The 27,482-nt window shown below is 34.1% G+C and overlaps 4 protein-coding genes across 6 annotated transcripts; 1 reads left to right on the plus strand and 3 right to left on the minus strand.

The window, feature by feature from the left end:
- Positions 1-323: 323 nt before the first annotated feature.
- LOC100243961 (uncharacterized) lies at positions 324-5,467 on the minus strand. Its single transcript, XM_002280142.5, has 4 exons — positions 4,941-5,467; positions 4,747-4,840; positions 1,729-1,938; positions 324-1,225 (listed from the first exon to the last, which is right to left on the minus strand). The coding sequence occupies exons 1-4, from the start codon at positions 5,013-5,015 to the stop codon at positions 510-512; spliced, it is 1,095 nt and encodes a 364-aa protein (XP_002280178.1). The 5' UTR covers positions 5,016-5,467; the 3' UTR covers positions 324-509.
- LOC100266292 (protein DETOXIFICATION 12) lies at positions 5,450-8,488 on the minus strand. The gene is made up of 7 exons (XM_019219119.2): positions 8,125-8,488; positions 6,830-7,374; positions 6,665-6,751; positions 6,520-6,576; positions 6,175-6,413; positions 5,900-6,105; positions 5,450-5,742 (listed from the first exon to the last, which is right to left on the minus strand). The coding sequence occupies exons 1-7, from the start codon at positions 8,368-8,370 to the stop codon at positions 5,677-5,679; spliced, it is 1,446 nt and encodes a 481-aa protein (XP_019074664.1). The 5' UTR covers positions 8,371-8,488; the 3' UTR covers positions 5,450-5,676.
- Positions 8,489-15,630: 7,142 nt separating this feature from the next.
- Positions 15,631-19,567, minus strand: LOC100255994 (protein DETOXIFICATION 12). The gene is made up of 7 exons (XM_002280176.5): positions 19,194-19,567; positions 17,297-17,841; positions 17,117-17,203; positions 16,894-16,950; positions 16,558-16,796; positions 16,258-16,463; positions 15,631-15,979 (listed from the first exon to the last, which is right to left on the minus strand). The coding sequence occupies exons 1-7, from the start codon at positions 19,440-19,442 to the stop codon at positions 15,917-15,919; spliced, it is 1,446 nt and encodes a 481-aa protein (XP_002280212.1). The 5' UTR covers positions 19,443-19,567; the 3' UTR covers positions 15,631-15,916.
- A 1,019-nt stretch (positions 19,568-20,586) lies between these two features.
- LOC100250856 (protein DETOXIFICATION 16) lies at positions 20,587-23,936 on the plus strand. Of its 3 annotated transcripts, XM_002280193.3 has the most exons (7): positions 20,587-20,912; positions 21,057-21,601; positions 22,169-22,255; positions 22,455-22,511; positions 22,686-22,924; positions 23,028-23,146; positions 23,212-23,936. In XM_002280193.3, exons 1-7 carry the CDS (start codon positions 20,622-20,624, stop codon positions 23,407-23,409), a joined length of 1,536 nt encoding a protein of 511 aa, XP_002280229.1. In that variant the 5' UTR covers positions 20,587-20,621; the 3' UTR covers positions 23,410-23,936. The 3 variants fall into 3 exon arrangements, with proteins under 3 accessions (XP_002280229.1, XP_010661271.1, XP_059594760.1); XM_010662969.2 differs by having other exon boundaries at positions 22,455-22,924; XM_059738777.1 differs by having other exon boundaries at positions 22,455-22,924; positions 23,258-23,373.
- The last annotated feature ends 3,546 nt before the right edge of the window (positions 23,937-27,482 follow it).

A 27,482-nucleotide genomic window follows, 5' to 3' on the forward strand; every position in this document is an offset into this window, starting at 1 on the left:
TTTATTGTAGTTAATTTTTGTAGCAGATTATTTGTCCATGTGCAATAAAAAGGGTGTGAAACTTATTTCTTAGTTTTTGAAACCCACAGAATTAATGACGGATATGATTATTGTCAGAAAGATCATTACGAAAAAAAAAAAAATTACTGCAGAAAGAAAACATTTTGGCTTTTATTCGGATTGCCTTCCAAAGTAAGAAGTGTCTCTTGACCAAAATACCAAACGAGGTGGAATGCTACCACCATTTCAATATTCAGTTCTTGGGATTCATGGCAACAGTGAGGTATATGATCATTGTCCAAAAGTTTTAAGTAAAACAAGTATAAGAAACCAAACAATTTGGCTTTTATCCAGATTATCTTTCAGAGTAAAAAGGGCTTAACTTTGCTGAGTTGAATTAAGTAAATCAAAATATCAAACAATAAAGTAATCTCTCTCTCTCTCTCTCTCTCTCTCTCTCTCTCTTTCTCATTCTCTTTCTTCATCTCTCTCCCTCTCCCTCTCTCTCTTTAACTTGTCACAGCAAGATTCTGCATTTCAGGTACAAGATCAGCAGTACTGGAATCACCCACTAGGGAATTTAGCTGTCCCAGAGAGCTCCTCAAAACATTGCATGCCTGAATGAAGGTTTCTGTGGTGCCTCCAAGATTTTCTATCTCTGCCTGTATTTCATCAACACTGCCAGATATTTTCTCTGCGGCGGCCTTCATGGCAGGAATCTCTTGTGGGGGGTAAAGACAAGCACCGAGCTCATCAACCTGTACACCAATTCCTTGGCAGAGCTTCAATAACTTCTCCAACGAATCCACAAAATTACTACTCTTGTTTGCATCTTCCTGTTTAACCAAGCCTGTAATGCAGCGGATAAGCTCCTTTATGACTGCAAGAATTTCAGTGACAACTGATATCACTGATACTGCAATTTTCATTTCCTCAGGCGACAGGTCATTGCCAAGATCACCTTCACTTGAATTATCATCATTTTCAGGTATGCTTTCTGCTTTGTTGGAAGCCTCATCAGAAGTTTCATCAGTTGGGTCTGAGGAAGCTGGCTTCAGCTCCTTCATCTCGCGAAGGACATCCTTCATGGAAACTGCAACCTGTGTCATTGTTCGTCCAATGGCTGTGATATTTGTGGCAGGAGTCTTCTTAAGAGCAGAACAGGCCTCCCAAACCGCACCCACTAACTGTGGGATTGAGAGTTTCTGGTCTCTGTTGCGGGATCCTGCGAAGCATTCATTTAAACAGAAATTAAAGCTGCATTTATTTTGACAGAAAAAATGCCAAGAAAATCATTTGTTTAGGTTGGCATGCATCATGATATTCATGATGATATGCTATTATTAATGAAATGATGGATAAAATATAAGATGAATGAGGCAATTTACAAAATGCCTCCATTACGAAAACAACTTCACATACAAATTAACAGAAACCCTCCTACCTTATGGAAGATGGTGCAATTTGCTTCCACAAAGTACAGGTTTAGTTCAATAGTTTGTAATTCTTTTCAAGTAGAGAGGTTCCAAGTGCAAAAGGACAAGGAAAACATTTCTTCATGATAGTAATATTAAGCTAGAAGGCAAAGTGACAGTTCATTTTACAGTTGACAATTGGATGTTACTGTAAAAAAATTATGTTAACTGCAAAAAAAAAATTAGACACTTTAAGAAAGGTCTGAATTTTTTTTTTTTTCCTAAATCTTGGAGACAGGGAGAGAGAGATTACCATAGGAAGAGACAGACTCTTTCAATAACCGAAAACTAGAATCCACAACTTGCTTCACCGATGCATGAATACTGGAAGAAAGAGTAGGTCCTGCACCCACTGTACTTCCATGGGAGAGAAAAAGGAAACCCTGTAGCATATTGAAGTATGCTTCCATATTCCCTTCCAGTGCTGAAACTTCAGGTGCTTCCCCGGTCCAAAGCATTCCAACTGCATAGCCAATTAAGGACAAAGTTAATTCCTGGATATGAAAGGCAGATAAGCAAAGAAGAAATATCAAAAAAGTCTCAAGTGATATACTTGACAAGATATTGTTGACTTGAAATGTTAGATATCAATTCCGCTTAAACATGGAAATAGTATTAAAATAGATAAATAAATTGGAAACCAGTGTTTAATATCGAGCAAACAAGTGTGTCAGATAGCAATAAGTAGGGTCATTTAGAGCATAATTTACCTAGTTTGCATCTGGAGTGCTGTGCTATTGCATACCAACAAATAGTTTTTCAAATTAGCATACCACAATTTCACTTGTGGTCATGGACTATTTGTTCATTGTTCTAAAGTCCTTTGTGTTTGGACACTTTGGGGTATAGATATCCAAAAGTATTTCACCAGAAAACCACCTATGTCGCCATGGTTGTGGTTAGTGCTGCAAATTATTCATGATGTTTATATGAGTAACACATCATGAGCTAAAACAGGGAAATAATATCTTCATTAGGGTGAAAAGAGCCCAATCAGGTAAGTTATGATTCTGAATGGAGATCAATCTACAAAAGCATATTTTAGGAAAATTGAAAGCCCATTCAGCCCTTACCAGGAAAGACCCAAGCTTGGAAAATTTGATTTTGCAAAAGTACAAGGATTCTCCAGCTTGTATACTGACTTAACTAGCTAACCACACTTCAACTCCAAGCAAGATAACCTTAAACTTTTTAACACAATTACTCTACAAGGCCCCATGAGGATTTGGCCAACAAGCAAACTAATCCCAACTCCTTCCAAATCCACATAATTGGTAACCTAGTAAGTCATGCTAAAAGTTAAAAAGCAAAAGGGGATTAGCTCCAAGCATGTAAATAAGCTCATTATGTCACTACATTCAATTGATACAACCATTTTATTCTTGATGTAACCCACTACAAGTAGAATGAACTCTATCACATCAGCATGAAAATTCTTCCAGTAAACCAGAAGTCATTTCAAGACCAAAAGATTTTATAAGCAGGAGAGACCCCTGCCCTGCCCCTAATCAAGCATGTTTGAGTAACATATATACGGGGTAGGGGCTGTTTGGGAAAATTTTCAAAAACCCGGGACTGGTTCCTTGTGGGCCTGGGTTCTGTCCTGCCCTACCCCAAATACTATAGCATCTTACAATGTTACCCTTAAGAGTTTAATTTATTTCAAATTTGCCATTCATATAAACTACTAGTTACCCACCACCACAGCCTTACCCCTGAATCCTCATCCTCCTCCCTTCATTTCTTCTTTATTGAGGGTTACCCTACCCCACCCACCAGTCTTCGATGGCCACATTCACTTAGGTACAGAAGACAATCTCAACCTGACATAAAACTAAACAACGTACTTGCCTAATATTTCAAATAATTTCATCTGAACTTCATGGGTACATCGATATTTAATGCTGGAGAATGAGAGAAGGAAATGATGGGATGGATTGCAGTATCAACTTCCAGCCACTCCTTCATCTAGGGGACAATCCAAAATTATAGTAAGGGGGAGAGACCCCCTTACTGTTGGGAGAAGCAGTCTTAATGCTACTGTTGGGAGAGCAATTGCCTCGAAGAATCTCAGGCATCTCATCTTCTGGGATGGCTTGGAATTTCTTCTCAAACTTAGTAAGAAGTATTATCATGCCCCAGTGTTTTGTTGTCATTCCTTGCCAATCCACAACAGTGGCTCACTACTGTGCATCCTGCTTGGTTGCCATTCCTATCTATTCCAAGGCATGATCTTCCAGTTCCTCTTTCTACATGCACATAATTCAAAAGATTAGTTTCCAAATACCTCTAATCTGTTGTTTCGTTGTCGAGAAAAATTAGGTAAAGAAAACCCCTAAACCTAGAGTTGCTGTAATGTTATTAACAAGAATTGAAAATGTCAAAAAAAATTGAATATTAGTTGTTTTTGGTTGAAAGTTCCTTTTCATGGGCATTTTTGTTTGTTCTTGCTGCTGTCTTGCAATTTCAAGTTTGGAAATGGATGAATAATTGGGATGAATGGGGAGAGGGCAGATCCACTTCAATATTTGCCAATGGGGATGGAAGTCCCTTGCATGGCCCATCTCAGGTTTGAACCAGGAATGGGATCAGATTTCCACTTTAGGGCAGGATTAGGAGAGGGGTGGTCCATGTCATTGCCATCCCTATAGCGCTTGGTAAACCATGTTCCTTTAGCATGAGTTGCTACACCTAGAGTGTAAAAGACTGTCAATGGAGAATACCACTCCCTGGAATCCTCTTTCTATCCAAGGGGCTACATTCTCCCCAGTTTCCCATGTTTCCTTGAATCCCGATTCTTCCTCATATGAACTAAGGGTAAATTAAGGTTACATACAGAGATGGCCTGGAATACACTTCATAAATGAAGCCATTATCTTACAAACTCCTGTAAAGAAGAAAGTTTAGCAATTTGCCTAACACCACACAACCCCCAAAGTAGCAGTGCATCCAAAGAAGATCAATGCTACACACCCAGGATTTGCTTATCCCTTTCATTTCAAAACCAAAGAACAACCAATATTTCACCATTTTCAACCATGTCCCACACTAAATCGGTCCACAGAGTAACGTCACAAAGAGTAGCAGTTAAATTCAAATAACATGCACTCAAGTATAAACTGATCAAATCAAACAAGAATCCACAAACCTGATTAAAAATTCACAAGCACCCATCACGCTAAAGTCATATAACCAGATAGAAAAGCAAAGTTTGAAACTAAAATCCGTAGAAATTGCATAGAAAAAGGGAGGGAGAACGAAGATAGAATACCAATAGTAGCTTGTTTGTAGACTTGCTCTCCCATCTGTATAACGTCATCCCAACTGACTTTGTCAAGAGGAAGTGAAGATGTTTGATCCAAAACCTATACGCATTAAAAATAGTAATTCACATCATATAGTCCCCCATAGAACCCCACATAGAATCACACATATACACGAAATTGAGAAAAGGGTAGTGAGGACCTGGAAGGTCTCGTGGATGTTGTTGAGGTGGGAATTCAGAGTTCGACTCAGCTGCTCTCTCTTGGCTCTACTCATCGTCCCTCTCTATCTCTACCTCTGGGGTTTGGGCTTTTGAAGTTGTTGAAGACACTGCTGCCAGGGCAACCCTGTACCAGATGAAATTAGAGAACGACGTCGTTTTTTGTAAACAACAGCGCATGCCCCAAAATAACAAGGCTCAGTTTGGTTCGCGGTCCAAAACCGTGTTCTCAGAAGAGTGGTTTTTTTTTTTTTCTTTCTCATTAATTTCAAAAAAAAATTGTTTGACACAAGAGTTTATTTGAAAATTGCTTAATTTATACGGGTAATTTAGTAAAATATGACTGCTAATATTATAATAAAATCATAAATTAAATTTTTTATTAAAATAATACTATTTATTTATATATTATAAAATGGGGAAAATAACATTTTCATCAAGATATATGGTATCTGTCCCCAACTCCCAGAGTCAGCAATAGTTGAATTCAAATGAAGAATAGAATCAGAAAGCTTTGTATTTCTCCATCACTGCAATGCCAGCCAAGTATTGATGAACAGTTCTCATGATATCACATCCTCAAAGCTAAAGCCTATTGAACCCAATAATTTAACATATTCAAACGCAAATGACTATTCTCATAACTTCAGGCAATATTCCTAGCTTACATCCTTCACATAAATACAACTAGCCCATCACTGCTTTCTGCCCGCCCATTCACATTAGTACTCCGTTTTCTACTGAAGATGTTCCCTCAAATATCCTCTGCCGTGCCTTGGTTGCCTGCAACATATGTTGACCCAAAAATCTTAAACCAATTATCATGTTTCAAACGTTAAATTTGAGGTTCTATTATTACATCTGTAGGCCAATTGTGGATAAATCTTTAAATGAGACTTTGCCATGAAGAAAGAGGAGAGGGAAAGAAACAAATGCAAACCTGCTCTTCCCAATTTGTGCAGCCAGTTATGATCAAAAGCAGACTTGTTTGTAGAAGAGAACCAGTTTGCAGTCCAACCCAGAGGCCTTTTCCTCGTAGATGTACCACGAAAGCCAATATGACAGCTACTGGGATGCCACAGAGATAAAATGCCCCAAGGTTAATAAAAGCCCCGATACGCTGCCGCCCGCATCCCCTAACAACACCTGATTTGAAGAAACATTAGCTAGAATTACAGGGAATGGGTTGACTGGTAGGGAAGAAAAAGTTTTCACCAGAAAGAGTCCCTTGTACGCTGTCTAAGATAACAGACAGACAAAGGAAAGGAGCTATGTTCGTGACATAATCCACAACTTCCTCTTCCTCGCTGAATACATAACCGAAAACACGCCGACTGACAAAGAGGGTTGTGCTTATAACAATGGCCTCTGTCACTGCAAGACATACCGCTGCATGAACAGCTAGACGAGCCTTTTGCGGGTTCCCAGCTCCTAATTCATTTGAAACTCTTGTGCTGTATCAAATCAAGATAATGGGGTTTGCAGAATTAATTACATTGTATATCAGCATTCAGTAGTATGTATAAGTCTACAAGAATATCAAAGTGAGTTCAATCGAACCTTCCAGCCGAACCCAGTCCATGTGGTATTGCATACAGAGTTGAGACGGTGTTGAGACTGTTCAGAGATATCGACAAAATCTATAAGTTGAAATGGAGTTGAAGGCTTCAAAGATCTGAAACTGAAAAGCGAATATAGAACATACCATACAGAGAGAACAGAGGCTTCAAGCTCTGGGTTAGGTAGAAGTCCGGACAGCAATATAAGCAGCTCAAACGACCACCACTCTAGACTACAATCCGTAGCATGAGAACCCCATTAGCGAAAAACATTTGAAAAGAATACCCATAAATTCCTAGAGAGAAATTACCAAATCATTACAGCTGACGGGATAGCGAAGCGGAAAAACTCTCCGATTCCTCCAAGTATCTCCATTGAAACCGGGACACGAGTTTTCTCACAAGCAGGAGAGTACTTAATGTATAATCCAAGGAAAATTACATTCAACCAGTATGAAATACCAATTGCAAGTGCCCCTCCAAGGCTACCTAGTCCAGACTTGAATACTAAAGCCCAACAGAGAGGTATATGGAAACCAAGAATGGCGCATGAAGTTAGGAGCAAAGGCATGATCAAGCTTTGGGTTTGTAAGTACCGAACAAGGGCCTGAAGAGTCGCATAACCGAAGAGTGCAGGAACAAGCCAAATTGAGAATTGACCGGCTTCATGTGAAATTACAGGGTCCTGGCCTATAAAAGTAAGCAGTTTGCTCATGTAGAGCCATATGACAGCTAGAGGAAGACAAACCAATAAAAGGGAGACAATAGCAGTGTAGGTTTGAGTTCCCAGCTTGTGATATTGTTCTGCTCCATAAGCTTGCCCACATAGAGTCTCCAGTGCACTAGCCATTCCTAACTGCGAGCAACAATGGAGTCCAGTTAGTAGTAATTTACCATAGACACTTAGACAGGACCATTCTATACACAGGGACGTTTAAGATTCTCATCAAACACAATGAAAAGATTTCCCAGACTTATTTTGTGATAAAAAAATTTGTAAGCTAATGAATTATGATGGGTTGGGATAATGAATTCAAGTCCATATGTCCGTTTCTGGTGTACAATGAGCTTTCCATGGCTCGTAGCTCCATGTACTGAATCTTTCAGGATGAATAATTATATCAATTACTATGTTAAGTCAAGCACCAAAATCCTATTTAATGTCTACCTATTTGGCTATCTGGTGGATGCAAAGGGCGGCACTGCTGCATGACAAAAGGGTAACTTTCAAATACCCATGGCTAACTACTCTATCGTCTCTAAGTTGACCAATTGTTTCCGAGAAAATACTAAAATACTCAGTACTTTCACTTGCTTCCCAAGATTTGAATAAGGAATTTGTTTAATGCAATAATACTAATTTTTGTCTTTCACTCACAATAGAAATTAATCACCTGCTTCCCAAGAATTTTTTGCTCAGGTATTTCCAAATAACTTTCCTGAATGTTTTCGTATGACACCGTCTTCCTCAAAAAACGCATGCAAGGTGTCGTGAGGATAGCATTAATGGATATGTCCAAGATACAGACATGACCAAAATGTGATAGGAAAAGATCCATGCAATCACAATTAAAGAAAAAGGGAAGAAAAAGGTAATACAACTCACGAGAAAACTAAAGCCGGTGACGCCAGAGAGGGAGATGGCTATGGCGGTGCTAGAGAGAGCAAGCTCACCCAGGTGTCCAACCATCATTAGAGATATAACTTGTAACAAGTACTGTGATAGAATCACAGCAACCATGGGTGCAGCCAAGCAACCCAACCTCTTCACTTCTTCACCCACCAAAACCCATCTTAAACCCTCCCCCCTTTTCTCTCCACCTTTGCCCTTCACCAACAGGCTCTCTTCCATGTCTCTCTCTCCGGCCACCCACAACCCACAACCCAAAAATTAACTGTAGAATGGAGAGAGAGGAACGATAAAGGGTGAAAAAGAGAGCGCACGTGCTTGAGGGTGAAATTCTGACGGTGTCGTGGGGGTATTTATTCAAAGTTGGTTTTTTTTTCCTTCTATATTCAACCATTCATCTTCCCATTCCAACCGTAATTTTGCTTTGCCGTTCAAGCTTTACACTCCTGGAAGAGCCTCAAGTCATAAATATACGACTATTTTACATCATATAAAAAAAATCGGCACCTTGATTTAATCACATCATGAAAATATCTAAAGGCAAAAGGTGAAAATACGGATAAGGACAAAAGTGACATCGTCCTAATCGCCGAGTAAAACGGTTATTAAAGCGAAAATGACTTATACGTGATGAAAACTAATTCTATTTTAAAAACTTATGGCTTAAAAAAAAGAAAATTACTTATACATAAAAAAATTAGAAAAACATTGTGTCTGGTAGAAGTTTCGTTTTATTTTTTTATTTTTAAATTTTATAAAAGTTTTTATATTTATTTGATTAATTTTGTTTTAAAAACTTAAGACTTAAAATATAGATATATAAATTAGAAAAATATAACGTCTTGTAAAGACTTTGTTTTATCTTATATAAAAAGTTCTTTTATATTTAATAAAATTTGTATAATATTAGCATTGTCCTTCAAAAATCATCACTTTGATTTCAATTTAATTTTTAATTAATATTAAAACTAAGAAATTATCACAAAGGAGACGAACATATGAAGCGGAAACAATGAAATAAATTATTTTCTTTGATATGTGACAAAAGTTTGTTCCTTCCCTTATTAGTAGTTAGTATGTAATTTTGATCATGTTTTGGGGTCGGTTTGTTGATGAAAGAGTTCATTTGATACTTGAGGATGAATATTGAAATTGCGTGGAAACAATTTTACAAATTAAATCAATAAATCAATAATGTGTTTGATAGTATTTTTATTTAAAATATTTTTAATTTAAATATCTTTTTTAAACGTATGTTTAAAAGAATCACTTATAAAATATTTATTTAAAAAATATTATAAGTGACTTTTTAATATTATTAGTGATTTTTTATGTTTTTAAAAGTGTTTTCTAAATTTTATCATATAATTATTATTTTTTTCGAAAACAATTTATAAAATCACTATCAAAATATTCAACTTAATTAAAATATGAGGCAATTTTTATAATTTACTCTTTATTTTATATATACAAAATCGTCTGGATTTTACTATATCGATTTGCAAAAAACAAAAGAAAATTATATTTTTATAATTTTAAAAGATAAGATTACTTGACAAGTTATTTCTAAAAACACTTTTCAAATACCGAAAAATAAAAATGCATTTGGATACATAAATTTTATTTATTTTTAAAATAATTTTATATTTCAATTTTGTAAAAAAAAAATGTAAATTCAAATTTTATAATATCAATTAAATTTAATTTATTTCTCATGAAAAATAAATGTGAAACCAATGTTTGGATAATCTTGATTTTGATGATAACAAAACAAGGTTTAGAATTAATGATTATATTTCAAGTATAATTATGCAAGACGATTTCCAAAGTGGCAATCACAAAAACAAATCAAGCCAAGGAGAAATCATGAAGAAGAAGACCACCTCAAAAAGAAGTGTTTTTCAAGATCCAAGCTTCATAAGATCTCTTTGTAAGGTTGTTGGTGCACTAGAATTTTCATGCATTACATTCTTTACTTATGCACCAAAATCATTCAAGAGTTATTTTGTTTTAAATATTTTAAGAATTGAATGATTTCATGTTTTCAACTAAAACTTTAGGTTAAATGTCTTTCAAACTTGCTTTAAAAGGTTTTAAGTTGAAAAAGTTGGTTGTTGAGCCAAAAAAACGGCTCAACCGGTTGAACCGAGTGAGGAACCGGTCAACCGCAAGCTCAACCAATCAAGATCCGGGTCGACCCACAGCTCAACCAGTCGATACCCGGGTAGACCCCTAGCTCAACTGGTTGATGATGCAAAAAACTTTCTCTTTATTCCAGAATGGTTGTTCAACCGGTCAAGGTTGAACCTCAACCAGTTAAGGTCCGGTCAATGTCCAACGATCACCTGCCAAGCATTAAATGCTAACGACTAGTCAATCAGTCGACTCCTAGCTCGACCGATCGAACCCCCAAACGGCTAATTTGGTTTTTCTCTTCTATAAAAAGGCTCTAATCTTCATTGTTTAAAAAACTTAACCTTCCTAAACCTTTTTTGATTATATTTAAGCATTGGAAGAGTGTTTTTGAGTGCATCATTGTTCTAAAACTTGCATATCTTTAGTGCACCTTTCAATCTTAGTTTTCTTGTATCATTTGAGCTTAAAGTTCTTGTACTAGGATTTTTGTGAGATCATTTATTTGTAAACCTTTGAGAAGAAGTTTCTCAAGAGTGTGGTATCTCTTGAGAAGTGTAAAGGGTGTTTGGAGCCAAAAGTCCAAGAGGGTGAATTGGAACCATAATCCAATTGTATTGCTTGAAGGCTTGGTTTGAAAGCCTTGAATTAGTGGAACCTCAAGCTCGGGATTGAAGTTAGAGGATAGTGGATGTAGGTCGGGTTGCGCCGAACCATTATAAAATCTTGTATTTGCATTCTCTCTTCCCTACTCTTTTAATTTATATGCAATTGTATTTATATTGCTTATTATATACTTGCATAATTATCTCTTATATTCACATAGTTTAAATTTACAAAAAAGAGATCATCACCCTATTCACTTCTAGGATGGTTACCATAGGTTGAATTAACCTAATTTTTCTAACAATAAAAAATAGTTTTGTAATTATAAATAAATTAAAAATAAATAATTTTAGTAAAATATGAATCTAATGGTATAATAAAATTATAAATTATAATTTTTTATATAAAAATAATACTAATTATTGTATATTATAAAATATAGAAATTAACATTTTCATCAATATATAGTTTTTTTTTTGTTAAAAATGGATAATAATGTTTAAAAATAATAATGGTTATTTATATTTATTTAAAATGAATTAAAATAAATAAATAGTGTTTAATTTTTTATATGTAAATAAGGCACATATATCATTATATGCACATAATTAAAAGGAAATTAACAAAAATAAGTACAATTAAAAGAGATCATAGTTGAAGATTTTAAATAGTGGTTGGTAGGTAGAATGAAACAAGAAAAAGACCATATTCTACTTGATTTGCTTTTTTATAAATTTTTAAAAAATATTTTTTATAAAAAAAAACATTAAACTTAACTAAAATTTATTTTTAAAAAAAAAATCTTTTAAAAAATAGTAAACTTTTTAAATTTGCACCACCAAGCAAGCTCAAATTTGTCCCCAATATTTTCTCACTCTACCAAGCTGGTTATAACTTGTAGATATGCTGGACAAGGGATGTATACCTGGACTAAGGCTGGGTCGAACTGCCTCTCACACCTGAGCCAAGGCCCAGCAACTCCAGCTGGTATGTGTCCTGACTCCCATAGGAGGAGCAATAGTTGAATTCAAATGAAGAATAGAATCAAGAGGCTTTGAATTTCACATCCTCAAAACTAAAGCCTATTCAACTCAATAATTTAACATATTCCAACGCCATTCCACAAAACTTTTGGTCCCAAAACATGATGGAAACTAAACCACTAATCTCATAACTAAACCACAAAGCAAAGGAGCCATGTTTGTGACATAATCCACAACTTCCTCATCGTCACTGAAGATATATCCGAAAACATGCCGACTGGCAAAGAGGGTTGTGCTTACAGCAATTGCCTCTGTCACTGCCAGAGATACCACTGCATACACAGCTAGACGAGCCTTTTGTGGGTTCCCAGCTCCTAACTCATTTGAAACTCCTCTGCTGTATCAAATCAAGATAACAAGGTTTACAGGATTAACTACATCGTATATATGTAGTATGCATACGTCTACAAGAATATCAAAGCGAGTTCAATCAAATCTTCCTGCCGAACCCAGTCCATATGGTATTGCATACAGTGCTGAGAGGGTGTTGAGACTGCTCAGAGATATTGACAAAATACATCAATTGAAATGGAGTTAAAGGTTTCAAGGATCAAAAACTGAAAAGTGCATAACCGAAGAGTGCAGGGACTAGCCAAATTGAGAATTTACAGGCTTCATGTGAAATTATGGGGTCCTGACCTATAAAAGTAAGCAGTTTGCCCATGTAGATCCATATGACAGCTAGAGGAAGGCAAGCTAAGAAAAGGGTGACAACAGCAGTGTAAGTTTAAGTTCCCAGCTTCTGATATTGTTATGCGCCATAAGCTTGCCCACATAGAGTCTCCAGTGCACTAGCCATTCCTCACTGTGAGCAGCAATGGTATCCAGTTAGTAGTAATCTACCCTAGACAGGACTATTCTATACACAGTGACATGTTAAGATTCTTATCAAACACAATGAAAAGATTTCCCAGACTCATTAATTTTGTGATAAAAATGTTTGTAAGCTAAATGAATTATGATGGGTTGGGATGATGAATTCTAAGTACTCTAGATGTCTGTTTCTGGTGTACAATGAGCTTTCCATGGCTCGTACCTCCATGTGCTGAATCTTTCAGGATGAATGATTATATCAATTAATATGTTGAGTGGAGCACCAAAATCCTATTTAATTGTCTGCTTATTGCCTATTGGTGGATGCAAAGGGCGGCTCTGCTGCATGACAAAAGCCGGTGACGCCACAGAGAGAGAGATGGCTATGGCGGTGCTGGAGAGAGCAAGCTCACCCAGGTGTCCGACCATCATTACAGACATATAGCTTGTAACGAGTTCTGTGACTGGATCACAGCAACCATAGGCGCAGCCAAGCAACCCAACCTCTTCACTTCTTCACACACCAAAACCCATCTTAAACCCTCCGTCCTCTTCTCTCCACTTTTGCTCTTCACCAACAGGCTCTCTTCCATGTCTCTCCCTCCGCCCACTCACAACCCACAAATTAACTGTAGAATGGAGAGAGAAATAAAGGGTGACATTATGATGGTGTCCGGTGCAGTTGGCCCTGTATATTCAACTATTCATCTTCCGATTCCAACCGTTATTTTGCTTGCCGTTAAAGCAATTGAGGACTCCTGGAAGAGACCCAAGTCATGCATTACATCGTGAAAAAATCGTACCTTACTCCTCTAATCTAAAATTTCAATAATTTAATCAGGTCATGAAAATATCTAAAGGCTAAAAGCTATGGGGAGCCACTGTAACGGTATCTATCAAATAAAACATATTAACACATGGTATATATATACTGAGATTTAAGTCATTGAACGAAGATATTGATAATGAAGTCAAGGATATAAATAAATGTGATTAGAGTATAAATAATGAAACCTAAAAATATATTCATGACATAATGGGGAAATATGAGATGTTTATAATATTTCAAATTGAATATGAAAGAAAATTCTCCGATGTTAAATAAATATAGACTCCTCTTAATTTTATAAACGCATTTTAAAGTTGTGAGAACTCATTTAAATTTAAAACGGACAATATTTATATGATTGGAAGTAGATCATTATAAATGATTTCAAAGTTGATTTTATCCTCGATATGGGGGTTTGTGATCCGTAAAAAGTGTCATTCTATTTGATTTCATAATCGCATGAAATATAATAAAAACATTATGTTTAAATGAGAGTTTATGATATCTCATATCGAATAAAGGAGAAAGTTCTGATCCTATATAAGTATGAATATTTTTTAACTTTGTAAATGCATTTTAAAGCTATAAGGGTCTCTTTAAACTTAAAACGATTAATATCTATATAATTAAAAACGGAATTAATGATATTTTTTCAATAAATATAAAAAAAGTACAATTTCTATTGTAACTTAACCAAAAAACTAAAACAAGTATTCATCCTAAATTGCCGACTTCCTTTTTTAATCATGCATCTATCCACCCCTCGTGCTCAAAAAGCATTAGGAATAAATTTTGCTTTCTTCAAATTATAGCAAAAAAATTATTTAGGTTAAATTTAGGTTTTTTTATTAGCATTTTTTGTATAATTTAATGGACATTAAAATCTTCTAATATTTATAAAGAAATAATCTTTTTCTAAGGTTTGGTATGACTTTATTCTAAAACAACCATTCTTTAAAGTTTGGTCCAACTTTATTCCAAAACAAAAAATTGACTTGTGGACGACACTATTTGTCCAGTAAAATGATAAAATCAATCGTTTTTTTTTTTTTTAATTTTTAAATAAATTTAATAATATTTTTTATATTTGATTGACTAATTTTATTTAAAAGGTTTATAAATTAAAAAATAATTTAAATAAAATTTTAAAAACGTTACTTTTTATAAAAAAAAATTTGATTATTATATAAAGAGTTTTTTCATCTTTAATAAAAAATTTATAATATCACTATTGTCTTTTTAAAATTATGACTTTAATTTTAATTTATTTTTTAATTAATATTAAAAGCAAGAAGTTATCTCAAATAAGACATTTTAGAATTTTTCTTTTCTTTTCTTGGTTTTTTATAATCTAAATTATTTTATTTGACTCATAATGAAAAATAAAGAAAATAAAATAAAATATAATAAAAATTATTTAACATTTTGTATTTTAAAAAAAGAAATAATTTAAAAAAAAATCATAAAAAAGGACACTTAATGAGAATTTAAACCTAATTTTTTTTTTAATTATTCTCTCTTATTTTTTCTTGCCTACTTTTCCCCAAAATTTGTAATTCATAGTTATTCTTTTATATATATATATATTCTTCTTTTATCATCTGTGTATCTTGTTTATATCACCAATTTACAAAATTTAAAACGAATAGAAATTTCATTAAAATAAAATTTCTATTAATGATTTTATCAATATGTTTATTAAATAATTTTTTGGATACCTTAAAACCATGTTTGATTTCCAAAAAATTTGAGTGGAAGAAAATACCAAAAAAAAAAAAAATTAGAAGGAAAGAGAATGCGAAGCAAAATAAAAAACAAATTAAAAATCAATAAATTATTTTTATTTACTACTTCAAAATCATTTTAACTTATTCATATAAAAATTAAATAATTAAAAATATATAAATTTTTAACTAATTTTAATTATATTTTATTTTCTTTTATAAGGCCTTTTGTATTTTTTTTCTTTCCTTAGTATTTTTCCCAAAAACTAAACATAACCTAAACAATAATAAATTATGTGAAAGAAGTAATGGAGAAAAAACATGTAGAAATGAGTGATGAAAAGCATGTTTGAAATTATTTTTAAAAATGATTCTCAACTGTTTTTTACAACAAAACTCGATTTGGGAGCTCAAATTTAAAAAACAGTTATTCATGGTTTGTTCTATGTGAAGATTAAACATAAGTCGATAATTTGACACATCTAATGCCGTTGCTAAAAGCTTTTGTGCCAAAAATTGATGGAAACTAAACTAGTGATCTCTTCGTCTGCTTAGCGAATATTTCTCTTTTACCCAACCTTAACACCAACCGAATAAGCCCATCAGTAGCTTCTGCTCATTCACATCAGTCTATCTTCAACTGAATATCTTCCCTCAAATATTCGCTGCCTTGCTTTAGTTGCCTGCAACACACAGGAGTGATAAATGTCGAATAATGATTTGCCTCTAGGCCAACTATCTCAAGGTCATCAGCCACTAAATCTTTACTGTCACATTTCATTTGTTTGCCAAGGTGGAAGAGGGGAATGAAAGAAACTTGGGAGTCTTGCATTATCCAGTGAAGAGGTCATTTTCGAGATCCTAGATTTTCTTACATCCCCTCCATCTAATTGGCAACCAACTGAATCAAATGGGAGTTATGGGTCAGACCAATATTGAAAGGCAAAGATGGAGGACGTACCAGTTTTTCCCAATTTGTAAAACCAGTCATAACGCAGAGCAGAGTTGTTTGTAAAAGAGCACCAGTTTGTATTCCAATCCAGAGGCCTCTTCCTCTTAACTGTAACCAGAACGCCAATGTGGCAGCTACTGGGATGCCACAAAGATAAAAGGCTCCAAGATTGATAAAAGCCCCTATATGCTGCCACCCACATCCCCTAGCAACACCTGATTTAAACAAATATTAGCTAGGATTATAGGGATGATTTGTCTCTTGGCAGGCGATGATGGTTAATTTGACTGGTGGAAGGAAATACTTTACCAGAAAGAACCCCTTGCATGCTGTCCAATATGACGGACAGACAAACCAGAGGAGACATGTTTGTGACATAATCCACGACCTCCTTCTCGTTGCTGAACAAGTAACCAAAAACACGACGACTGGCAAAAAGGGTTGTGCTCACTAAAGCTGTCTCTGTGACTGCAAGAAACATGAGTGCATAGACCGCTAAACGTGCCTTTTGTGGGTTCCCCGCTCCCAGTTCATTTGAAACTCTAGTGCTAAACCGAACAAAGAAACATGTTTTGCAGTATTACTACATTGTACATAGTGATCTGCATAAATCGACAATATTAATGAAGGTGACTTCAAGCAAACCTTCCAGCAGCACCTAGTCCATATGGTATCGTATAGAGTGTTGAGATGGTGTTGAGACTGTTCAGAAAAATTGACAAAGAAACTATTAGAATTGTACTCTTTTGACAAATGAATTCTATCAAATCAGATGAACTTCAAGATGATATTTCAAACTACATTTTTCCCATTTTACTTTTATCAGATACACAGAGATCCAAATCTGGAAAACAAATGCAGAACATACCATACAGAAAGAACAGAGGTTTCAAGCTCAGGGTTGGGTAAAAGCCCGGACAGCAAGATGAGCAGTTCAAATGACCACCATTCTAGACTATAATCAACAGCATGAGAACCCCATTAAAGAAAATATTTGAAAGGAACACCATAACTCCAATAGACGTTGAACAAAAAATAGAAAGATTACCAAATCATTACAGCAGAAGGGATAGCAAAGCGGAAAAACTCTCCCATTCCTTGAAACACCTCCATAGAAACTGGAACACGGGTTTTCTCACAAGCAGAAGAGTACTTCATGTACAATACCAGGAAGATCGCATTCAACCAATATGAAATGCTAATTGCCAGTGCTGCTCCAAGGTTACCTAGTCCTGACTTGAAAACCAAAACCCAACATAGAGGCATATGGAAACAAAGAGCAGCACAAGAACTTAGGAGCATGGGCATGGTCAAACTTTGTGTTTGAAAGTACCGAACAAGTGGCTGAAGAGTCGCATAAGCAAATAGTGCAGGAACAAGCCACATTGTGAATTTACCAGCTTCATATGAAATCAAAGGGTCTTGGCCCATGAAAGTGAGCAGTTTTCCCATGTAGATCCATATGACAGAGAGTGGAAGACAAACCAAGAAAAGCGAGAAAATGGCAGTGTAAGTTTGAGTTCCTAGCTTGCTATATTGTTTTGCTCCATAAGCTTGCCCACATAGAGTCTCCAATGCACTAGCCATTCCTAGCTGTGACCAATTATGAAATCCAGTTATGATTACTTGTCAAAAACAAGAAGTCCAGAGTACTCAACCAGCTTGGTGATTCAGCAACCAAACAAGCCAAAATTTAGTCTTTTTCAGAAAACACAATTACAGAAGGGCAGAAAACAGAGAACTAAATCAAATAAAGAGCATGTGATGAACAAATTTGGGACTCCATTTAGATTATTTCTTATTTGACATCATAATGAAAGGAGTTGTAGCGTTTGGCAGTATATATAACAGTACAGTTTGGTCATGGAGACATGAATATTTGTGCATTTACTATATATATTGCTAAACACCATGAAAAGAATTTCCAGATTCATGCTGTCACAATTTGTCACCTAGTCAATTATGATGAAAATTTCTTTGATTCTGAATAGACAGAATCCAAGCCCATATGCATATTTCTGGTTGAATTTCCAGATTCATGCTGTCACAATTTGTCACCTAGTCAATTATGATGAAAATTTCTTGATTCTGAATAGACAGTTCCAAGCTCATATGTATATTTCTGGTTTATAATGAAAGTTCCATGGGCCTTACCTCCATGTGCTGAAAACTCCATACTGAGAGGCACAGACAATTACACATGAGTTGCTAAGCCAAGCACTAAAATACTATTTAATTGGCCTCTCATGGGGTTATAAGGCCGGGTGCAGTGTATGTTGGTGTAAGACCACTGCTGCAGGACAAAAGGATACCTATTTTTTTTTTCTGTCATGTTATTTTCAACCATAGACAAAAGGTGACTTTCAGAGAGCCGTGACCAACTAGCCTACAATATCTGTCCAAAATTTGACCAATTGCTTCCCTGAAAATACTCTAATGGTCCCAGCATTTTTAGTGGCATACCAAAATTAAAATGAAAAGCATGCTTGTGGATATAAATGAGAAACCTTACATCCTGACAAAACATACAAAAATGGGTGTTCTTTTGAACCACCACCATTCTTCTGAAGATTTCTTGGTCATCTAAAAGCTACAGAAAAACCTAATTTCATCAACAAGTCCATCTTTTGTAAAATCTGGAATATCCTCTAATTTTTCCTTCAACAAGGAAAGAAGTTAGAAAACATTGTTTGGAAATAAGTGAATGAAGGATTGGAGTGTAAATGGGACTCCACCAATCAGTCCGTCACCATGTAAAACTGTTGGGATTTGGTGGTTTCACTTCAGAATTTGTGTCAAGACTGCAACCAAAGGAGTGATAGCAGGGAATTTCCGTACAGCCTCTAGTGAGGACGGCAGTGAATCCAACCCCCCACATAGATGCAAGAATGAAAAAGTGAAAGAAAAATACAAGAGGCATCAAAGAGAGAGAAGAAGAGACTTACAAGAAGACTAAAGCCACTGACGCCGGAGAGAGAGATGGCTATGGCGGTGCTGGAGAGAGCAAGCTCACCCAGGTGTCCAACCATCATTACAGATACAACTTGTACCAAGTATTGCGATAGAACCACAGCAACCATGGGTGCAGCCAAGCAACCCAGCCTCTTCACTTCTTCACACACCAAAACCCATCTTAAACCCTCCTCCTCCCTCTTCTCTCCACCGTTCCCTTTCACCAACAGATTCTCTTCCATATCTCTCCTGGGATTCACACAACCCACAACCCACAATCCTCAATCGTCAAAAAGAAAGAGGAAGAGGGAGGAAAAGAGCGAGGCCAGACTGTCTTTTGTGTCATGGGGATACTTATATACAAGACATAAGATGGGAGACCTTAGTATGGGTCATCAAATGATGACATATCTCTTCGATGCTGGACTTCCAAGTGTCATCAGGGGTTTAATCTGATTGATGACATTGGACGACAAGAGAATATTTCTTTAATTTTCCAAACCATTTATTAGAGATGAAAAATCAATTAGGAGGAAAAAAAATCTTTGCCCAATAAATTTTTGAATTAACGGGGAAAAAGGGATCAAATAATTTCCATATTTATGAATTTAATATTTTTATTTTTTATATCTTTTTACCAATAACTTATTTTTAACATAAATATCATTAACTATTTTAAATATTTATTTATAGGTTTTAAAAGAAAAAATTACTTTTATAGAAAATAAAAAATAAAAATATTTTTGATCAAATTGCATAAAAAATAATAGAGAATTAGATTTCTAAAATTGAGTTTTTAATGGTTTTCTTAAACAAATAACCCTAATTTTTTTTGCCTAAAATATAAATGTAATTGAGAGAAAAAGTTGAGAAAAGGTCTTGTCAAAAAATGTAAAAGATAAATGAAACTTACGTTAAAACATATACTATTTCATATTTTTATTAAATTATTAAATTTATTAAAATACATATCATTATAAAGCTAATAATATTATTCTTGAAAATTTGACTTCACCCTATTTTAAAATAATTTAATTATCAATATTTTAAATAATGGGAGATAAAATGGTATGAACATTATTTTTTAAATTTAGTCTTTACCCTATTATTTGCTTTCATTTATAACACTACCAAATGGTCCTTACCTTATTACCCTGTTGTGGCACCATCCTTCTAGACTTTATTGCCTTTTGACCGTGAGCTCTAGCCTCTTTTCTTGTGTAGGCCATTAAAGGGCTTACTTCTCTTAAAATATACAGTGATGGGAAGTGGGAACCACTGAATTAAAATAAGTTTATATTTTTTTAGGTGATGCAGACGGATCTTTGTCACATTATCAATAAATGAGGCAGATTGTTTTTTTTGTGTGTCGTGTATGCATTTGAAGATGCGCTCTGATATCATATTGACCAGATTATGGAATGGCTATGGAAGGTGGAGAAACTACATGTCTTCAATCTCCTCTGATTGGACATCAAGGGGACAGTCATGAATTTGATGGAGGAACATCTGGGCAAGGTTGTTGCAGAAGAGAGATTATTGAAGAAGCAAAGAAGCAGCTGTGGCTGGCAGGGCCTCTTGTGGCAGTCAGCATGTTGCAGTACTGTTTACAAGTAATCTCCATCATGTTTGTAGGCCATCTTGGGGAGTTGCCACTCTCTGGTGCTTCCATGGCCACTTCATTTGCTTCAGTCACTGGTTTCAGCTTATTGGTAAGTGGGTTAATCTCTGTTTCAAGCTTTGGTCTACATGCTTGGACTTCTGATATATTCTCAAGCCTGTTTGACCTTTTAATTTTGTAGCTGAAGTTACATTAATTCTCAGGCATTTATGAAATCTCTTGAAATGTGTAATAGTTAGGAATAGGAAGTGCATTGGAGACACTTTGTGGGCAAGCCTATGGAGCCAGAGAGTACCACATGGTGGGTATTCACACACAAAGAGCAATGCTAACCCTTCTTGTCTTGAGCATTCCCCTTGCATTTATATGGTTCTTCACGGCCCCTATTCTCATATCTCTGGGCCAAGATCGCCGCATATCTACAGAAGCAGGGATATTCAATAGGTGGATGATCCCAAGCCTTTTTGCCTACGGCCTCCTGCAATGTCTCAACAGATTTCTGCAGACACAAAACATTGTTTTCCCTATAATGATAAGCTCAGGGATCACAGCTGTTTCCCATATCCTCGTTTGTTGGCTTCTTGTCTTTAAATCTGGTCTTGGAAGCAAAGGAGCAGCCTTGGCAAACACCATCTCGAATTGGGTTAATGTATTTATGTTGGCAGTTTATGTGAAGTTTTCCCCTGTTTGCTCAAAAACTTGGACCGGGTTATCAAAACAAGCACTTCATGATATTCCCAACTTTTTGAAGCTTGCAGTACCTTCTGCTACTATGATCTGGTAAATTTCCTCTGCTTTTCTTTCTGCTATTGTTATTGACCAGTAATTCTTGCCATGAACAAGGACATAGAGAACATAATCAACAAAATATAAAAATTCCAAGAAGATCTGGCATTTCACTTCATCAACCAGGAAACAATGAAATGACTGTAGTCATTTGATTTGGAAATCACCCTGAAAATTGTTATGCTTATATCCCATCTACAGATTCAGTCTGCTAACTTAACTGGCTTGCATGGCGTAATTTCAGCCAACCAATCATCTAGTTCATATCAATAATTGATAATGACCATGCAAGTTGTACCCCATTTTCAACTATAGCTGCATCTTTCAAGCACAAAAAGGGAATAAGTTGATTTCTTAGATGTCCTTTCTTGAGTTTAAATTTATACAATGTGAGCATTACACTTGAATGTGGTATTCCCCTGCATATGCAAAAGAGTAAATGGTATTTTAATTTTCCCATTTACAAAAATGTTACAGTTCTTATGTGATTATTTTTCCATTAGCCATCCATATTTTCAATTACTCAGTTTTTGGTAACTGAATGCCTGTTCTGAATTGCAGCTTTGAATATTGGACATTCGAGATGATTGTTCTCCTCTCTGGCCTTCTCCCAAATCCCAAACTAGAGGCATCTGTGTTATCGATAAGGTTTTTATTCTACTTAATTCACATTCAGACAAAAACAGAAAGAAAAAGAAAAAATGACGAATCTTTCAGCATACTTACATTTACTTAAAAATTGAGTAATGGTTGTGTTACTTTTAACCTCTGTTAATGATATAAATATTCATATATTTGGACTGAGTATCTAATCTTCATTAGCAATTCTCATTCACTTAATTCACAGCCTTAACACATGTTGGATGGTCTACACAATCTCTGTTGGTCTTGGTGGAGCTATAAGGTCAGTCTTGCAGTACATAATGGCAATTTTTGTCACATTCCTCATCAAATTCCATTTGTACAGCAACCTGCATCAAAAGAAAACAGAAGTCCTAAAAGAATTATATTTTCCTCTTAGTTTTTGGGTTTATACTGTTGATCAGCAACCATCTTTTCATATTATGTTGTATTGTAGTACAAGAGTTTCAAACGAACTAGGTGCCAAGCACCCACAACATGCACGCTTGGCAGTATGGGTAGTGATTATAATTTCCATATCAGAGGGTGTCGTGGTTGGAACCGCTACTATTTTGGTACGCCATGTCTGGGGAAAGCTATATAGCAATGAAGCAGAAGTTATCAGATATGTGGCTAAAATGATGCCACTTCTTGCATTATCTAACTTCTTGGATGGATTCCAATGTGTGCTTTCAGGTTCTGATTTCTTATTATAAGGCTTTGACCACGATTCTTATTAAAATTTATGCTCCATCAAGGTGAAATTGATCTCTATTTGCATTTTCTTATGCATATATAGGGGCTGCTAGAGGATATGGATGGCAAAATATTTGCACAATTATCAACCTTGGAGCTTATTACATCGTGGGAATTCCTTGTTCTGTGCTATTTGCTTTTATATGCAATTTTGGAGGCATGGTAAGTTTCTCTCCTAAGTTCTGTATTTTCGTTATTTCAAAGGAATTGAAATTTTTATGGCTCAGGGGCTTTGGATGGGAATCATTTGTGGCCTTGGCATACAAGTGACAGCACTTGTTACCATGAATTTATGCACTAATTGGGATGAAGGTGTAGGGGCATCTCTCAGTGCCTGGGTTTTCCATCCAAGTTTGCATGATGAACCAATGAGAAGAGATGAAGAAAATGAAGAAGCAATTGTCCTAGATTATGGGCACCCATAGCAGCAAGTACATAATTACACTTACAAAGCAACATCAACACCTCAATAGACCACACTTGCAAATTGAAATATAGACCCAACAGAATACCACACTCGCAAATTTAAATATAGACCCAACAGAATAATTCCACAAGTAAGGGTGTATAAGAATGCAGACAAAAAAAAAAAAAAAAAAAAAAAAAGGAAAAAGGAAAACAAGTGGGGCTTGGACTACTTGTTCGGTTGATTGGTTGAGCAACCCAACCCAATATCATAAAATCTTCGTTAATAAGATGATTTTCATTACCACCATGTATACATTCACAATGTTTTCAAGCACATAAACAATGCTGTTGAAATGAGTTCTATTGGCTCATGCTAGTTATAATTCCATTAGTTTCTAGTAATATTTTATGGTTCTAGTAGCACATCAAGCATTCTTTACGATTCTAGTAATGGCATGAGCATTTTCTATGATTTTACTAGTTGTTGTAGCACCATGAGAATTCTAGATGATTTTCCTTTGTATATATACTTACCTTCATACTATTATTCAATTGCATATCACAATGGCAGAAGGAGCATTTACAAATGCACAAGATCGCTATAAGTGTTTGGCTTGCAAGGATAAATTCAACGATGACAAGTGAATTAAGGATCATGACAAAATAAGACATAAAGATCATGATTATGTTTGTGGCAAATGTCACAATGCCTTTAAAACAAAAGTTGAGCTTGAGGAACACAAATTGAATGACAAACATGGAGTTAATAATTAACTTTCTTTACATTGAAAAATTATATTAAAAATGTTATTATAATTCAAATATTGAGATATTATATTATTAAATTATATAAGAATATGATAATATTAGTTAAGAAATTAATTTGATTATTAACATAATTTGTATTTTGTTAGTTGAATGTTATCAATTAATATATCTATGTTTATTTATTTTGTGTTATATTTTTTAAAATTTAATACTAATTTATGCTTTTAAAAATTGCATACCAATCCAAGCAATACAAATGACAAAGACTTAATAAAGTTTTGCTTTGTATATAGGTTCCAGAGAATAAGGAATGAAAATAAAAAGGAAATAAGGGGAAACACCGTTAGCTTATACAACATAATAACCTTGTTTTCAAACTTTTAGTCTACAAATTAGGATATATTAATACTAAAAGTAAAGCAAACACAAATAAGAGTTGATTGGGATGAAATAAAAAACTCCCTTGATCATTTTAGTTTTTAGGTTAAAAATTTTCATATCAAGACATTCATGCTCCTCTTCAAAGTATCCTTTGATGTTGTCATTAGTGAAGTAGATGCAGTCCTCTTAAAATCCAAGATACTCACTACAATATATGAAACAAATGGGTTATGTCCCAAAAGAAAAGTATTACAATTAAATGTGTTCACTTCTTACCATATATTCTTTTTAAAATCTAATTGAAGTATCTCAAACATTTTTGTCTCATAAACATCATTGAGCTAATGCAAGTCTCTTAGCACTTGTAGATCCTCACACAACTCTACTAAATAGTAGTAATTAATTAGAAAATTTAATATATGGTATGAATGTTGAAGTTTCCCAACATTCCTATTGCATAGAAGGTACCCTCGCAACATATGGCATCCATGTAATTGTTGATCTCCCTGTCTTTAAAAATCTCATCCGCTCTTCACATGGTAACCCTCTTCTCATTTTATAAGATAATTCACTATTAGTCTTTGGATTTAAAAAATGTTAGTTTTCTGCTAATTACTATAAATTGTCATAATAATGTGATTGGATTGTGAAGGAGGACAAGATGCCATTATCTTGTATATGACGGCTTCAATGTGCTAACTATGTCAAGCAGAGGATCTTGACTTACCATTGTCGGAGGTAACTATATTTACTATTTGGACATAAAATGTAAAAAGTTTAAAGCATAAAGATGAGTACAATTTGTTGTCAACAAATGGTCATTCCATGAGGTGCAACACCATGTAACTAGTATCTCAAGGAGTTCAATTTTATAAGTTTCCTTGTTAGAAATGGAAGAATTTGCGGACTTTGTTATCCTTATTAGAAGGTATCAACAACATCAACCTTATAACGTTCAAGTAGTGTAGCCTTGCCTTGGAGGCAACCAATTCCTATGTCACATATACTGCTCTAAATCGACTCATATTTACAGCAATATCTCCTAATTCTTTAAAATTAGCTCCAATAATCCTATCGGTATGCTACTCCAATTAGCAATACTAGTCATACTATCAAAATTAAACATTTTTAGACGAAAATATTGTTAAAGAATAACATAAAAAATGATTAACTTTAAATTTATTTATTTATTTTCTTTTTTATTTTTCCTTAAATATTTTGGAAATAGCTTTAGGATTTCAACTGCATTTTAGTATTTATTAATTGCTATAAAAAAAATTCAATTACTAAGAATTTTGGGATAAGTTGATACTATTTGATGGTTCAAAATCAAGAGAATTTGAGTTATTTTTAATTTTTTAAACTCAACTATTATAACAAAATTCTAACTTTAAAAACAATTAGCAAAAATACAATACCCATAATACATCAAAAGGTTAAAACATATATAAATACATCCCTCTAAATAACAGGATCCCTTACCACTTCACCACACCCCATTTAGATTTCTAATCAATACTAATAAACACTAATATTGTTATTAGTCGTGTTGGGAGGTTGAAATTGGTAAAACTTCCCATCAATTACCATTTATATCCCGAATATATAAACATAAATAGTAAATTACTTACAAGTTTCATAAATTTCAAGATTTTTTTTTAAAAAAACTTCCTGTTTAATCTTCAATAAATTTTTTTTCACAAAAAATAAAAAATTTTAGAAAGTTTTTGAACCTCCTTAGAACCAATTTGGTAAATACGTACCTGTTTCTAGAAATTGTGAATATCAAATTACATTTTCCATATTAAAAATACTTGGCACAATTTCTATAAACCTACAACTTGCAAGTGCTCGAGTAGCACCCACCCACCCTTATAAAAGATAAAGGGTTAAATATACTTTATCCCTTCAAATTTTAGTGTGTTTTACATTTTGTCTCTTTATATTCAAAACTTATAAAAAATCTACATTTTACCTTCAATTACAAACTCTGCATAAAATTTAAAAAAAAAAATGTTCTTTTTCCCATTTTGATTCAAGCACTAGTTTAAATTTGGATAGAATCAACTTTAAATTGACTACTTTCAAACGTAATTTTTCAAAACCTTTCAAAATATAATTACTACCAATTTTAATTTTTTATTTTAGATAAATGTCAGCATGACTAATTATTATTTTTACATACTGTGAAGTCAATTAAATTTCCTTGGATTTAGAAATTATATAATAAAAAATTATTATGATATTGAGATATTAGATTATTAAATTATATAAGAATATGATATTATTAGTTAAGAATATGACTATGAATATGATCATTAAACAAATTGTGATCAATTAATATATCAATGTTTTTATGCTTATAAATTTTTAAAATTTAATACCAATTTATGATTTTGAAAATGGTATGTCAATCCAATAAATACAAATGAGACAAACTGGTAAAGTTTATAACATTGTCAACTTATGGAATTTGTTTTCTAACTTTTAGTGTGCAAAATATTCATAATAAGTAACAATTAATTCGTAAAACCTCTTGTGACCCAAAACAATGGAGATGTCCATATTTCACTATAAGGAAAATTTGGCTTAATGGCTCTTGTTTTTAGGTTAAAAATTCTCATATCATGACATCCACTCTTCTCTTCAAAGTATCCTTCAAAATCATCATCGGTGAAGTAGATGCAATCCTCTTCAAATTCAAGGTAGTCTCTACAAGATATAAATTATATGTAATGCATTATTTTATATGATAATGGTAGCATATTTGGTGAATTAATTTATTATTAACAATCTATTCAAACCATTTAATTTGTTATTACATTAACATTATTAAAATCATTTAATCAAAATTAAAAATGGAATTAATGATTGAATTATATGTCTTTTAGTAAAAATATTATTATATGTAATATAAAACAATTTTTAACATTATTATAAA

This window comes from Vitis vinifera, chromosome 1 (assembly GCF_030704535.1).
Source record: "Vitis vinifera cultivar Pinot Noir 40024 chromosome 1, ASM3070453v1".
In the NCBI taxonomy this organism is placed as follows: domain Eukaryota; kingdom Viridiplantae; phylum Streptophyta; class Magnoliopsida; order Vitales; family Vitaceae; genus Vitis; species Vitis vinifera.

Coding starts and splice junctions, on each gene's coding strand:
- LOC100243961 (XM_002280142.5), bottom strand. CDS start 5,015: ATGAGTAGAGCCAAGAGAGAGCAGCTGAGTCGAACTCTGAATTCCCAC. Junction 1,939..4,746: donor CTACAAACAAGCTACTATTG/GTATTCTATCTT, acceptor TTGGCTATGCAG/TTGGAATGCTTTGGACCGGG. Junction 1,226..1,728: donor AGAGTCTGTCTCTTCCTATG/GTAATCTCTCTC, acceptor AATGCTTCGCAG/GATCCCGCAACAGAGACCAG.
- LOC100266292 (XM_019219119.2), bottom strand. CDS start 8,370: ATGGAAGAGAGCCTGTTGGTGAAGGGCAAAGGTGGAGAGAAAAGGGGG. Junction 7,375..8,124: donor TCACCGGCTTTAGTTTTCTC/GTGAGTTGTATT, acceptor TGTTGCTCGCAG/TTAGGAATGGCTAGTGCACT. Junction 6,414..6,519: donor GGACTGGGTTCGGCTGGAAG/GTTCGATTGAAC, acceptor GATTTGATACAG/CACAAGAGTTTCAAATGAAT.
- LOC100255994 (XM_002280176.5), bottom strand. CDS start 19,442: ATGGAAGAGAATCTGTTGGTGAAAGGGAACGGTGGAGAGAAGAGGGAG. Junction 17,204..17,296: donor CCTTCTGCTGTAATGATTTG/GTAATCTTTCTA, acceptor TGTTGATTATAG/TCTAGAATGGTGGTCATTTG. Junction 16,797..16,893: donor GGACTAGGTGCTGCTGGAAG/GTTTGCTTGAAG, acceptor TGTTCGGTTTAG/CACTAGAGTTTCAAATGAAC.
- LOC100250856 (XM_010662969.2), top strand. CDS start 20,622: ATGGCTATGGAAGGTGGAGAAACTACATGTCTTCAATCTCCTCTGATT. Junction 22,925..23,027: donor ATTCCAATGTGTGCTTTCAG/GTTCTGATTTCT, acceptor ATGCATATATAG/GGGCTGCTAGAGGATATGGA. Junction 23,147..23,211: donor TATGCAATTTTGGAGGCATG/GTAAGTTTCTCT, acceptor TTTATGGCTCAG/GGGCTTTGGATGGGAATCAT.